The sequence below is a fragment of the Cydia strobilella genome, chromosome 5, assembly GCF_947568885.1.
Source record: "Cydia strobilella chromosome 5, ilCydStro3.1, whole genome shotgun sequence".
Lineage (NCBI taxonomy): Eukaryota > Metazoa > Arthropoda > Insecta > Lepidoptera > Tortricidae > Cydia > Cydia strobilella.
In genome coordinates this window covers 3,792,832-3,806,168 of record NC_086045.1, presented here as the reverse complement: position 1 = coordinate 3,806,168, position 13,337 = coordinate 3,792,832, and the positions used below count along the sequence as shown (strand labels likewise).

General features: G+C 38.1%; 3 protein-coding genes across 3 annotated transcripts; 1 reads left to right on the top strand and 2 right to left on the bottom strand.

Annotated features, from left to right (window-relative positions):
* Window positions 1-4,484: 4,484 nt before the first annotated feature.
* On the bottom strand, window positions 4,485-9,417 carry LOC134741314 (dehydrodolichyl diphosphate synthase complex subunit DHDDS). Its single transcript, XM_063674063.1, has 5 exons — window positions 9,096-9,417; window positions 8,880-9,013; window positions 7,912-8,060; window positions 6,921-7,096; window positions 4,485-4,808 (listed from the first exon to the last, which is right to left on the bottom strand). The coding sequence occupies exons 1-5, from the start codon at window positions 9,285-9,287 to the stop codon at window positions 4,611-4,613; spliced, it is 849 nt and encodes a 282-aa protein (XP_063530133.1). The 5' UTR covers window positions 9,288-9,417; the 3' UTR covers window positions 4,485-4,610.
* Window positions 9,418-10,206: 789 nt separating this feature from the next.
* On the top strand, window positions 10,207-11,952 carry LOC134741317 (RNA transcription, translation and transport factor protein). Its single transcript, XM_063674066.1, has 4 exons — window positions 10,207-10,367; window positions 10,444-10,668; window positions 10,835-10,921; window positions 11,189-11,952. Exons 1-4 carry the CDS (start codon window positions 10,298-10,300, stop codon window positions 11,485-11,487), a joined length of 681 nt encoding a protein of 226 aa, XP_063530136.1. The 5' UTR covers window positions 10,207-10,297; the 3' UTR covers window positions 11,488-11,952.
* On the bottom strand, window positions 11,612-13,080 carry LOC134741321 (mitochondrial import inner membrane translocase subunit Tim8). Its single transcript, XM_063674071.1, has 2 exons — window positions 12,872-13,080; window positions 11,612-12,798 (listed from the first exon to the last, which is right to left on the bottom strand). Exons 1-2 carry the CDS (start codon window positions 12,968-12,970, stop codon window positions 12,625-12,627), a joined length of 273 nt encoding a protein of 90 aa, XP_063530141.1. The 5' UTR covers window positions 12,971-13,080; the 3' UTR covers window positions 11,612-12,624.
* Window positions 13,081-13,337: the final 257 nt, after the last annotated feature.

The window sequence follows — 13,337 nt, the reverse complement described above, 5'->3', positions numbered from 1 at the left end:
CGAGCTAAAACCTTGCTCTGTGATTTATTCGAATACGTTCTGGCTATAGCACAATCAGATTAGGCTATATAACCTCGAAATCTCTAGAAGAGTCCTGAAATTTGGTATGTATGTTAATGAGGGCTAACGCGTATGAATTCGCCGCTAGGGGCGCTAGTGTAGATGGTGGTCTTTTCCATAGTTCGAAATGTCACTTGTCACTTCAATGACTGACAGCTGTTCTTTAGTCTTTTGGACCACCATCAACAGAGGCGCCAACTGGTGAGCAAAAAAACGATAGCCCTCATTAAAGGTCTCTTTTTCATTTGACATTTGGGGACCTCGGGGAAACGCCGCCATCTTGGAAAATGTGTACCATCTTGGAGAAATTTGCATTCTTCTCGGAATCTAAGCTCTATGAAAATATTATGTAAGGCAACATTAAAGCTAATTAAACTTTACACAAAAAAGTCTTCGACACCTTTACGGAAAAAATCCATGTTCTTAGTAGAGATGGGTAACTCGGGAGATATAGATATAAAAGATATATATCTTTCTCTTGTCATGAATCACGAGCGTGAAATACTGTAGGTACTAATCTACTTCTCGCGGAATGACGCGTCGGAACCCGTCCGAACTACCGCTGTAGCTCCTTCGTGTTACTTCGGTCAAAGATAGATATAACTCCGTAATAGATGGATACAGTCTAAGGAAAAAACGTGCCTCGAAAAATCAAGAAAATTTGATTCTCGTTCAGAGGGCGCTACTAGTTTTGGCCTACAGTCGTATAGATGGCGTTGACGGTTTCGTTTGTTATTTAACAATTTTAACGCATATCAGTGAAAGAACATGGGTCAAAATCATAAAAATAATTAATGCAAATAAAAAAATCATTTATCTATATTTAAATACATTCTATCGTATTTTTATAAATCTTTATTTTTAATTTTAAAGTGTGTCGACAGATGGCAGTGAATTTACTGGGGTTACAAAATTTACTATGACAGTACCGCTCTAGTTTAAGTTACTCTATGCTTCGGTGGACGGGCCGAGACATCGCTTATCTTATCTACCACTTTAGTTAATCGTTATCGGGGCAGTGACAGCTGTACGGATATACTGATATATTCGGATTCGTAAGGACAAGAAGTGTGATTCATTAAAAGAGAAAGATATATATCTTTTATATCTATAACTCCCGAGTTAACCATCTCTAATTGGTTGCCAGGTTGCCACACGCGCTCACGTACGCACGTCACCGCTCGCCGCACTGGCTATTTTTACGATAGTTAAAAGCTACGCAAAGGTGGCCACTGACGAGCCTTCCAACAGTCCAAATAGCGTGGCTGCATTCCAAAATCGGTCCGTGAATGTCAAAAACATGTAATGTTTTTTAAACGGCATCCTAATCGTGGATTTCCATTTGGATTGAAATCCGGCACGCCACGCCCCATTTGGACGTATCGAAACGCTCCGTGAATGTGCAAAACTACGTCCATTTTTATTCAGTTCCGTCTGCATGGCGCTGCCTCTAAGTAACGACACAACAACGATTTCTGCCAAAAAAATGTCAGATGGTGGCAAATTATTTCCAGAATAGGTACGTGCCAAGTAAGAACCAAATGCATTGAGGTCGACAAATGTATTACATAATATTAGTCAACATATTATGGCTCCTCTAATTGAGGGATAATTAATCCTTAACAACAACAACATTCACTCAATACGTTTTTGATTAAAAACAAAATATATGCAGTAACAAGGTGTCCATAGAACTCGATTCCTATTTCTATAGGCCCTGCTGAAAACTTGAAAAGCACAAAATATTTTTTATATCTCATCTAGTACAGTAATACCACAGTATTACTGTACTAGATATTATATTTTAGAAAACTTTATTTAGATACAGTAATTTTTTTTTTTGAATTTTTTTTACTAAATTGTAAGTATTTTTTTTGTTTTTGTGTAGATTTAAAACTAGACCATTTGCAGAAAACCATCCCTGTAGCCTAAATATCTCCGAGGCTATAATGTTCTCATATACTATGTATAACATCATAATTATAAGGAATTTTTTTTTTGCAGACATACGCTCCCTACTGCACTTGAGCTAATCCCGCCACCCCCACCACCAGGACGAAAATAGTTTTATATATTTTATATTTTTTTTAATTATATAGTTTATAAACAATCATACTATCTTTGTCTTACACTAGTAGGTACTAGCACCCAAAAGAAAGGGATAAGATAGAAACCCCAAACACAATTAGGTTGCGTTGTTTTATCACAGAGTTCCATCATGGAATGCCAGTGCCTATCTTCCGGCTTCATCATCAGACCTTGAAACCTTATCGTGGTCAAAGTTCATTACAAGACTTTTCTAACAAATCCAAACACAGCTATGATACGATGTTCCATCATGAAGTTCCAATTCATATCTTCCGGCTCCATCATCAGATCAGTTCAACAGTACCATATTATTGTATTGTCATCAGAACTACATACAGCTGCCAATTTTCATGATCCATGGAAGATGGTTAAATTTTAACTTTGCACTAGCTATGGTATGCCTCTCCTCTATTGGCTGGGTAACCCGGTCAGAGGTAGCTATATCACAACGTGGCCTAGAACTGCTAGCAAACATCAGATCATAAGGTTTGTAAGTTGTACTCGCATTAAAAGTATTATTTATTCCCCACGACACATCAGGGAGGCAGTTGGCCCAATTATTTGCTGCTTCACTAGGATCAGTAGCACGTAAAGCATTGAGAATCGTACGATTGGTTCGTTCGCACTGACCGTTGGCTCTTGGGCATGCAATTAAGGTTAAGATGTGCTTAAATTGTTTATCATTAGCAAATTGCTTAAAATTTCTACTAGTAAATGCTTTGCCATGGTCACTCACAACTTTCTCGGGATAACCAAATAAGGAAAATATTTTTAATACAGTTGCTCAAAAAGTGCTACTTTACGTAGCTGTTTAGCGTGCGGAAAGTTGGTATTCGCGAACTAGTGCTTTTTACTTTTCCAATTTTTTTAAATTTATACTTGTTCCAATTCATGACTACTTATTGATGAGTGTTAATATTAGTTTCCTTTAAACGTCGTAATCAACATAAAAACCTACTGTTAATGTAAGAATACGAAAAATATACATATTTCATATTTTATTACTTACCTCTTCATCATTATAACACGTTTATTTTTAAATATTGAAGATTGAAACACCGTTCTTAATAAGTTGTCTGAATGGAACGGAATAGCTATGCAAGGTAGAGGTAGTAATAGCTGCCGAAATGCCTGTCAAAGAAGAGGCGTTTTTTCTTACTGCAAGCTAAATTTCCAAAGGCAATATTCGATATTGGTTTTATTCCTTACTTGTTGTTTCGCAACTGCATTAAAAAACGTCGTTCGATACACGTGCGGAAATGTCATTCTTCACTCGTCCCGAGTCTTAGATATCTCGGTGCTCGTGAGGTAATGACATACTTTTCGCACTGCTCCTACATATTTGCGGATAAAGCGAGTTATCTTTGGAAACCAATATTCTTTTTTTATCAAATCTGTGCACTTCTGTAAGCCTACATGCCCTATATCGTCATGATGCATTTGAACTATTTTCCACATAGCTGATGATGGTACGACAAGACGATTTCCGCCTAAAGTCTTTCGATATAACCTATCATTAGAGAACACAGTCTTGTAATATTCAGTGTTGCAAAGTGTCCCATATTTCCATGTTTGTCTATGAAAATGGAGGGGGTCGGTCTATACTTATTTTTACATAGGGGTGGGAGGGGAGGAGGTCAAAAACTGGCAAAAATCGTTTTACGTAATATATGAATGGCGCCTTATGTCGCCTAGTACTGCATTAGTATTGAGTCGCCGCTAATAATGGGGTAAGCGCTAACCGCCATAAGGTACATATGGTGCTACTTTCTCGCACTAGTGCGTAAAGTGCACTTTTCGTGCATATGTCGAAAGTTTAAAGAGCCATATGTACTGTAAAACGTTGTACGATACACGTGCGAATAGGTAATTCGCAACTCGTGTCGATTTAAAACACTCCCTGCGGTCGTGTTTAAATGTATCGCCACTCGTTTTGAATTTCCTCTTTTCCGCACTTGTATCATAAGTTACTACTTCAACAACCTTGCTCGGAACGTGAAACTTATTGAACCGCTTTTAGAACCTGAAACCTAAAATATTTGAAAGTGTAGACTGTAGTGTAAGCAAGTATATATACCACCGCGGGTATCTTATTAAGGCCCTGTAAGTTTAGGTTCTTCTCTCACTCTCTCCGCCTAAGCGTGAGCGAGATGCCTGTGCGTGCTCGGGATATCATGTTTTTGAATTTTATTTTTTGCAGGTTACAGCAAGTTACAGGTTTCAACAAAAGAAAAAGTAATCGATAAGTTCGGTCAAAAATAAAACGCATTTTTAGAAGCAATTTTCATATTTTTAGCTTTTGTGCAAAAAATATTTCATTTTTTTTAAGGTGTGTTTTAGAACTCTGCTGGACCTACTGCGCCTTAAATTCACGACCGAAAATTATGCTACACTAATTCGGGATACAGTTTACAATCCTTACATTTCTAATAATATAAATAAATAAACCCTAAATAATATTATTACGTAATATATTTCTCCAACTGATGCCACCGCTTGTCCTCCAGTTTGTCCATGAACGCTCGCTTCCGGTCGCTCAAGTTCATTTCCAGCGCGGGCTCCGTGGCGTGTCTTTGGAAATGTATGATGGCGGCCAGCAGGCTCCAGATGGTGAACTCGGGCCAGAGCACGTCTGTAAAGTAGAGCACGGTGTCCGAGATCTGAAAATACAGGAAATAACTGTAAGCCTAAGAACAAGGTTAGACGGAAGTGACCCAGGGGACAACTGCACCCAAAGCTTTTTTTTTTACGGTTCCGTACCTAAAGGGGACCCTATTACTGAGACTCCTCTGCCCGTCTATCCGTCATCAGGCTATATCTCATGAACCGTGATAGCTAGACAGTTGAAATTTTCACAGATGATGTATTTCTGTTGCCGCTATAACAACAAATACTAAAAACAGAATAAAATAAATATTTAAGTGGCTCCCATACAACAAACGTGATTTTTTTGCCGTTTTTTGCGTTATGGTACGGAACCCTTCGTGCGCGAGTCCGACTCGCACTTGGCCGGTTTTTAAAAAGTAAATAAATAAATAAAAAAGCCATTTATTCCTTAATATCGTTACAATATTATAAGAGAATTATCGAATTAATATTGCATGCATAACTTATACTTTATATTTTAAATTCTAAATAATTTACTGTATGTCTACTAAATTAGTTATTTACAGTACATATGGTGCTACTTTCTCGCACTAGTGCGTAAATGAGCATATTTCGTGCATATGTCGAAAGTTTAAAGGGCCATATGTACTGTAAAACGTTGTACGATACACGTGCGAATAGGTAATTCGCAACTCGTGTCGATTTAAAACACTCCCTGCGGTCGTGTTTTAATTTATCGCCACTCGTTTCGAATTTCCTCTTTTCCGCACTTGTATCGTAAATAACTATTACGATACAAGTGCGGAAAAGAGGAAATCCGAAACGAGTGGCGATAAATGAAAACACGACCGCAGGGAGCGCTTTAAATCGACACGAGTTGCGAATTACCTTTCCGCACGTGTAATTGAACAACGTTTTACAGTACATATGGCCCTGTAAACTTTCGACATATGCACGAAAAGTGCACTTTACGCACTAGTGCGAGAAAGTAGCACCATATATACTGTAAAATTTATTATAATTTATAGTTCAATTATTTTAATACAATTTAATTTTTCAATTTGGTATATAAATTATGTCTTGGATATTAAGGACCTCTCGAGTATAGGCCTCCTCCAACTCCTTCCATTTATCTCTAGTTTTTGCTTCTTCAATCCAGTGTTTTCCTGCTATTTTAGTAATTTCATCTGACCACCTTTCTAATGGTTTTCCTTGCCTTCGTTTTCCCTCTGGACCCGGCCATGTTGTCACAGTCTTTGTCCACTTGTTGTCATTCATTCTTATTACATGACCCGCCCATCGCCATTTCAATTTTTTGCAGTATGTCAGAGCATCAATTACTCTTGTTATTTTGTCTTATCTCTATGTTTTTCTTTTTATCGATACGATTAATGTTTAGGATGTTCCGCTCCATGTCCATGCTTCTTTGGCAAAAGTAAGAGTTATAAATCGGTCGCGGTGGAAGGGCGTAAGAGGAGGTACCCTATAGCATAGGGTTCTTTTATGTGTAGAAATGTGTAATATTACTCGAGAGCAATAAGTCGTTGACCGTTTTGAGTGGTTACCAGGTTGCCTTAACGTACAGTCGCCATCAGATATATCGGAGCGGCCAAGGCGCTCACAAATATCTGAACACGCCTCTATTGTCAAGGCGCTAGTTGCGTGTTCAGATATTATTTAGCACCTCGGCCGCTCCGATATATCTGATGGCGACTGTACCGTGATTTTTATCGACCGGGTCAAGCATTGTAAGTTACAGTCGAATATTTATGAGTAGTAAATTAAAAGCAGTAAGTAGATCGCTTCTTTACCTTAATGCCTGAGCTTGATGTCTTTGTCTTAGCCAGTGAAATCAAAAAGCTTGACTTCCCCTGACGTCCTAACGTCAGCAGGCGAGCTCTGGAGTCTCTATACCGTCAGCTCCTAGTATATCGCGTCGCCTTGGTGTAAGAACACACAGTATAAAGTCTGACAGCCTGACGACTTCCCCCGAGGACCTGACGAGGAGCTCTAAGGTCTCTGACACATAATCCTCATCTATATATCGCTTCGAAGGTGAACGCAACATGCAGTCGCCCTGAACTAACGTCATAAGACGGGCCTAACGCCTTTAATATCAGCTCCCCTATCTATCGCGTCCTTGATGTATGTAATGAAGTCATTACCTGCCAAAGCATGAAGTCTGACAGCCTGACTTCCCCCGAAGTCCTGACGAGGAGGTCTGGCGGACTCAGCTCTAACGTCTCCGAAATGAGCTCCTCGTCTATATCTTCAGCAGCCAGTTCGTCTTTCCTCACGCCTTCGATTACTTGCGACGCAGCGCGAGAGATTTCATCACGGGCTGGAAGGGTAATGTATCAAATTAGTATCTATTTAGGGGGTTCAGAGAGCCGAGTTTTTGCAAAATCGTCTTTTTTTCAATTTTAGCAATTTTAGCAATCTTGAGGCCTTTCTCTAGTGACTTTCGCTCGATAGAAAAAATCACGAACGTAGGTCTAAAATGCACTTTAAAAATTTGTTACAAATTCTGCACAAAACCTAAAAATATGAAAATTACTTCTAAAAATGGGCAATATTATGTTTGATGAAGCTCATAGAGTACTTTTAAAAAAATTTATAGAGATATCCGCGATCCCGGGCACGCACATCCATCTCGTTAACGCTTACGCACAGTGAGAATGAGAAGAACCTGAACCTACGGGGCCTTAACAGCAACACTCTCACTGACTGTGATAGACCTTAAAGTCTTTGAAATAAGGTTTAGTTAACTGTGTAGACGATGGCACAACATTTGTTACACAAGTTTGCATAAAATTAACTCCTCGCGAGGTAAAAGCGCGCGACAATTTTCTCACGAGGTGGTTCGTTTGGTGGGGACTCACCTAATAAACTAAGTTAACTTAGTAAGCGCTTAAGCGCTTTACACACCTTACTTAATTCCGTTGTCCTAACTGGCATTCTAACTAGGATCCTAAAAAATTGGTCGCTAGTTAGGGCAGTCAGACGTGACTATAAGTAATTTAGGATTCTAAATTAAGTAAGGTGTGTAAAGCATTTTATTCTGTTACTGTTAAATTGATTTTTGAGTCATAGAAATCATGCGTAAAGGTTTTTTTAATGGGAAATTTGTGAATTTTGAGTATTAGGACAACTTACAAGTGTAAGAGTAAGCAATGTTGAGCCTCAGCTTATTGTTGTGCCTGGTCAAGAGCATAGCTTTGGCTACAAGTGCCCGCAGGTCATCGGGCAGCAGTGTTAGGCGTCCAGCCACGTGAAGTCTCACACCCCACTCGTTTATCTGGTCGCTGTGGAAAGTAAAACGTAATATTCCTTATTAATTTACAAAAAATTGTGAATACACCAATGAGAGCTATGAATGTATTATTTTTGTCAGCAATAATAGTATTGGTTTAATTATTTTTAGTTGGTAGTGTGTCTACATACAAAGCTGGAGGTCCCGGGTTAGAATCCTAGTAAGCGCATATATTTGTGTTTTATCACAAATAAATGCCCTTACCAGGCAGGTTCCTGAGTTATGCATGTTTTCCACAAATACAGTGAAATCTTGATAATCCGGCACTTCGATGGTCGGTATACCCAATAATCCCGCACTAAAATTGGGGCACAAATGATCATTCTATGTCCCAATTTACTATGTGCGCTTACATTATCGCACTTCAGTCTCTTTATAAATGGCTAAGAACCAGATAACAGTAAAATTTTCTTTGAATTTAGTATTTTAGTAAACTGTATTTCTACGACATACTAAAAAACACATCAAAATAATACGCAGATTTGCTCTAACTTCCAATAACCCGGCTCACTTGTGTTAGCATTAGTGCCGGATTAGTGAGATTGAACTGTATAACTCAAAATATCTATCTATTATATAGAAGGTCATGGCCAGATCTTAGAATAGATCATTCATAAGAAAGTCAAACCTAACTTACCATAAATATCATGAAGTGATCAATTCTAAAATGGCATTTCATGAAATGGTAAAAATGTATAATCTGGCCACGACATACCAATATCTAGTACCCAGTAAAGCCTTATTGAGTTTACTGTGGGACTAGGTTGATTTGTGTAAGATGGTATTATAATGTTTATATATGACAACTTACATTTCATCTAGTAGCCTTTGGAACTTGTCTCGAGCCAAATCCATCAAGCCATTAACTTCTTCTTCCGTTCTTTTAAAGTTCTCTATACTGAATGCATAGACAGTAACCTCGGGTATACCTAGATCCAGACACCACTGTATTTAAAAATTATAACATTAGTGCAGTAACATGTGATTAGGAGTGTAAAAACAAAAAACATACATTTTGTAATTTTACCTTTAATGTTTCTGACAGTTTATTGAATCCATCGGAATGCCCCTTACTACTTTGTACACCGTGCTTTTTAGCATATCTACGATTCCCATCCATTATAAAAGCGATATGCTGAGGTACACGGCCGCGCTTTACAACTTTTATACAGAAAAGTTGGAAAAAAGAAACACTGTTCTCATTTACCCAAGTAGACATCCCGAACAATTTTTCACTACTGCAAAACACGATTATACTTATCCTGTATTCGTGTCGTAACAATAATCCAATATTTCTTAAATTTTGGAAATGTACACATAAAATAAAAACACGTAATCTCTTATCAATAAATTAGTTAGATTACAAGTACGAAGTACGTTCGTAAACGAGTAAACGACCGAGACCGACAAGTGAAGTGACAGTCTGAGGGCCCACCGCAAACACGGTCGACGTGTTGCCTCTCTGTCGCACTTGTAAATTTGTAGGTTAGTGTGACGGGAGGCAACAGGTCGAACGTGGCTCGCGGTGGGCCCTCTGACATAATTAGACTGTCAACTCAACTGTTTTAATCATGATCGTTTCTGAACGTACCCCGGTGAGGATGCAAATATATAGTTGGTCAAACCAAATTGTCACTAAATAAGGACAAAAAAATTATACTCATCCTTTTCTTTTGGGTGCTAGTACTAGTGTAAGAAAAAGATAGTATGATTCTCTCTGTCTATAGTTTGTCAAAGGGCTGTCTCATTTCAAACATAGACAGAAAGAATCATACTATCTTTGTCTTACACATTAGCACCCAAAGAAAAGGATGAGTATAGTTTTTTTTGTTTTTATTTACTGCCAATTTGGTTTGACCAACTATATGTTTAAAATGAGACAATCCTTTGACAAACTATATATAGCCGGTCAAACAAGTTTGTCAGTCGAAAAAGGCGCGAAATTCAAATTTTCTATGGGACGATAACCCTTCGCGCTTACATTTTTTAAATTTGCGGCTCTTTTCTACTGACGGAAATGGCTTGACAGAGTTTATAGTCGTTTTTTTGCTTAACTGGAACAGCAAATTGGTAATTTATGCATTGCCACACTGAAAATAAATAATAGATTGGCAACATTATTGATTCAATTGTCAAAAGATTTTTAACCTACGCTTTGCACACGAAAACAGAACTAACATTTGATATTTTTATTTTCGCAATAGTAAGCAGAGTTATAGTAACATAATTATGAATAACATGTTCAAACTAAAATTGTCCGCACTGGGACACCCAAATCCTGAGAGCTTCAACTGTAATGGTCAGTGTATAGTTAGCCGGGTTTCAGTATGGATTGCTTTACCCTGGATTCTCCTTAATTTTCGGGATTGTTACAGATAAAACCGAGTACAGAAGTGTAGTTCTATGGTTAGAAGACCAGAAGATAAGACATTACAAAATTGAAGAGCGGGAAGGGCTTAGGCAAATCGAAACGGACGAATGGGATGCGGCGTATGACACATATCAGAGGGACCTCGTAAGCCCTGTTATTGAGGGTTCCCCTAATGAACAGCTCAACTGGCTGATGTCGTATGCCGTCCGGTTAGAATACGCTGACAATGGTGGGATTTTCATAAATTATTTACGCTTGTTTTCCAACCCATTAAACCAGCCATCATTCTCATCCATTCTGTTTGCTAAATGGTTCACAAATTTCACAATAATTACTAAAGCCTAGTTGGTATTGTGCATTTTCTACTATCTTTTATCAAATACTTATTCTTACAGCTGAGAAGTACAAAGAAATCAAAGTAGAGCAACCCAAACAAGCTACACCTAATGTAGTCTCTTCAAACCCATTGGATAATCTTGATTGTAAGTATAAAATTATAAAAACCTTCACTTTAAGCATTGGAATAAAAACGAGAAGTATGTATCCAACGGGTCGTCTGCTCGTTTGCCGACTATCACGTAAAAAAAAAAACAACATTATACAGTCATGGTATAGTAAAATAGATGCATTCTATTTTTATAGCTAATTGTATGGTAATTGTGCTTAACATATAAATATTTATTATGTAAAAAATGGACAAAATATGGACTTCAAATAAAATTACTTCCTGCAAAATTGATTTTTTCCAGTTTCAAGTCCAGCATTCAAGCAAGGCATTGACAGAGTGTCAACCCTGGCTGGAATTGGCCCTCATCCTGACCCCAAGCTCCGCCTGGCAGCACTGGCCAAGATCCTAAAAACAAATCCTCACCCAGAACCCCCTGCGAGTGAGGCGAATATTGTCAAGGAACCTGCCGATGTCCTGACACTCCTCTTCGTCCAAGATTTGAGGGACTTGCAGACAAAGATCAACGAGGCATTGGTAGCAGTCCAGAAAGTGACTGCTGATCCTCGTACAGACACAAAGCTGGGTCGTGTGGGGAGATAATTGTATTTTGTTAACATTCGTCTCAGTGTAAAGGAAATTTATGAATGACAGTTGTTAAATCACATTTGCTTAGCACACTGGATCCGATAAGCACATCGAGATATCACTATAATATGCACATAGCATTGCATATTATAGTGCATCCAAGACATCCATGCATCGGGATATGACTATAATATGCGCTTAGCAACATCGGAGCGACATGTGAATTGGATCCAGTGTGCTACGAGCCTAAGGTAGAAGATCATCACTGAGAAATACAATAAACTTTGACACTGATTATTCCCGAATTGGGTGCTGTGCAAATGTAAAGGGAATCATCTTAAAAGTCCTTTCCACTGAAGGCAAAAAATAAATTTAAGATACTGCTAATCTTGTAATAAAACTTGATCTTAATCATTTCTTCACAGAAATGAGAACTGATGTCTTATTATTTCTATATGATTAAATTATACTAAAATAAGATATGAATGTTTTATTTAATTAAACCAAACTTATGGTAACACATATTATATTCAACTGTACCAAGCATAACAATGCGATAAAATAAATTTATAACCTTTCAAACACGGAGTTATTTACTGGTAGTGTACTTGGCAGCAAATGTAGCTTAGCTTCTACTGCCGTTTGTACCTTGTGGTCTCAACTACATACATTCAAGAGTACCTTCAAAAATGAGAGTATATCCATTGACGTATAATATCTAAGGATGGGCCTTACGGGCACTAAGAATGGTGCTATTTCAGCAGTGTCACTCACAAATTCGATCAATTGTGCAGTCTAATGCAACTAGTTGTGACCAATGCATGATGTGAACTCATCAAACAATCGCGTTGTAGCGGTGGCACACTGCTGTACTGGCCCTGTTCTTATTGCCCGTAAGGCCCGTCCTGAGATATACGTCAATGATTATATCTAATTTTTGAAGGTTACATACATGTATACAATGTTTTGGTGGTACCCAACTCTATAAATGCACAATCTGAGAATGCCATAAACATTACCATTGACTAAGTACATCCAAATATTATGGCAAAAGTCAGATTATAAGAAATAGGACGCTTTTCGACATGTTACATCATCTCAAGACCTAAACTACACTGTCAATGTTGTAAATTAATGAGTTTGAGAAGCAGGTCAGTGCATGCCGCCTCCCTTTTCCAGCATCTGTGCGAATCTGTTCGTGATGAGGAGAGATACGTCAATAAAGCGCTCCACACAGTTGGTGATGCAAGTCTCTGTACGGCTGTCCAGCTTGGCACCTGGCTTGTCCACGCACTTCTCCCAGCAGAAGTCGTTGAACTCATGTATCTAAAATATTTACATTATTAATTTATTGTGATTAAACATAAAAGGAAGGCTACAATAGGCGCTGGTACGATACCTGAGCATGGAACTGAGCTTTCTGTTTTTCTACCATGAGAAAATCTTGGAGTTCGGAGTCTCCAGGTTTCGAACTTCCAAAGTCAGACAAGTCGCTCATGTTTAGGACTTTTATTGTAAAACTAACGTCTTAATTTATTGTACTTTGTATCAGATTCGATACGGGAAATTTATAGGTTACCCTTATGTCAATTTAACTGTCATTTGGAATGACTGCTCTATTGTCTATGGACAAATACTGTCTTCAAGGCAAAGACTATTTCATTATGCCAAGTAAAAGTACTTGCACATGGCAAAAATGTAGCTGGGCTATCAAAATGCTTGGATTTAGCTGTAGGAAGTGTATGTATAAGTCGGGCAAAATCAAAGTAGGCGAGGTGGCTACTATACTTCCTAATAAAGCAGTACTAGCCCCTTCCCTTGTAAAAACTTGTATGACATTATTACTTTATACATATCGTATCCAA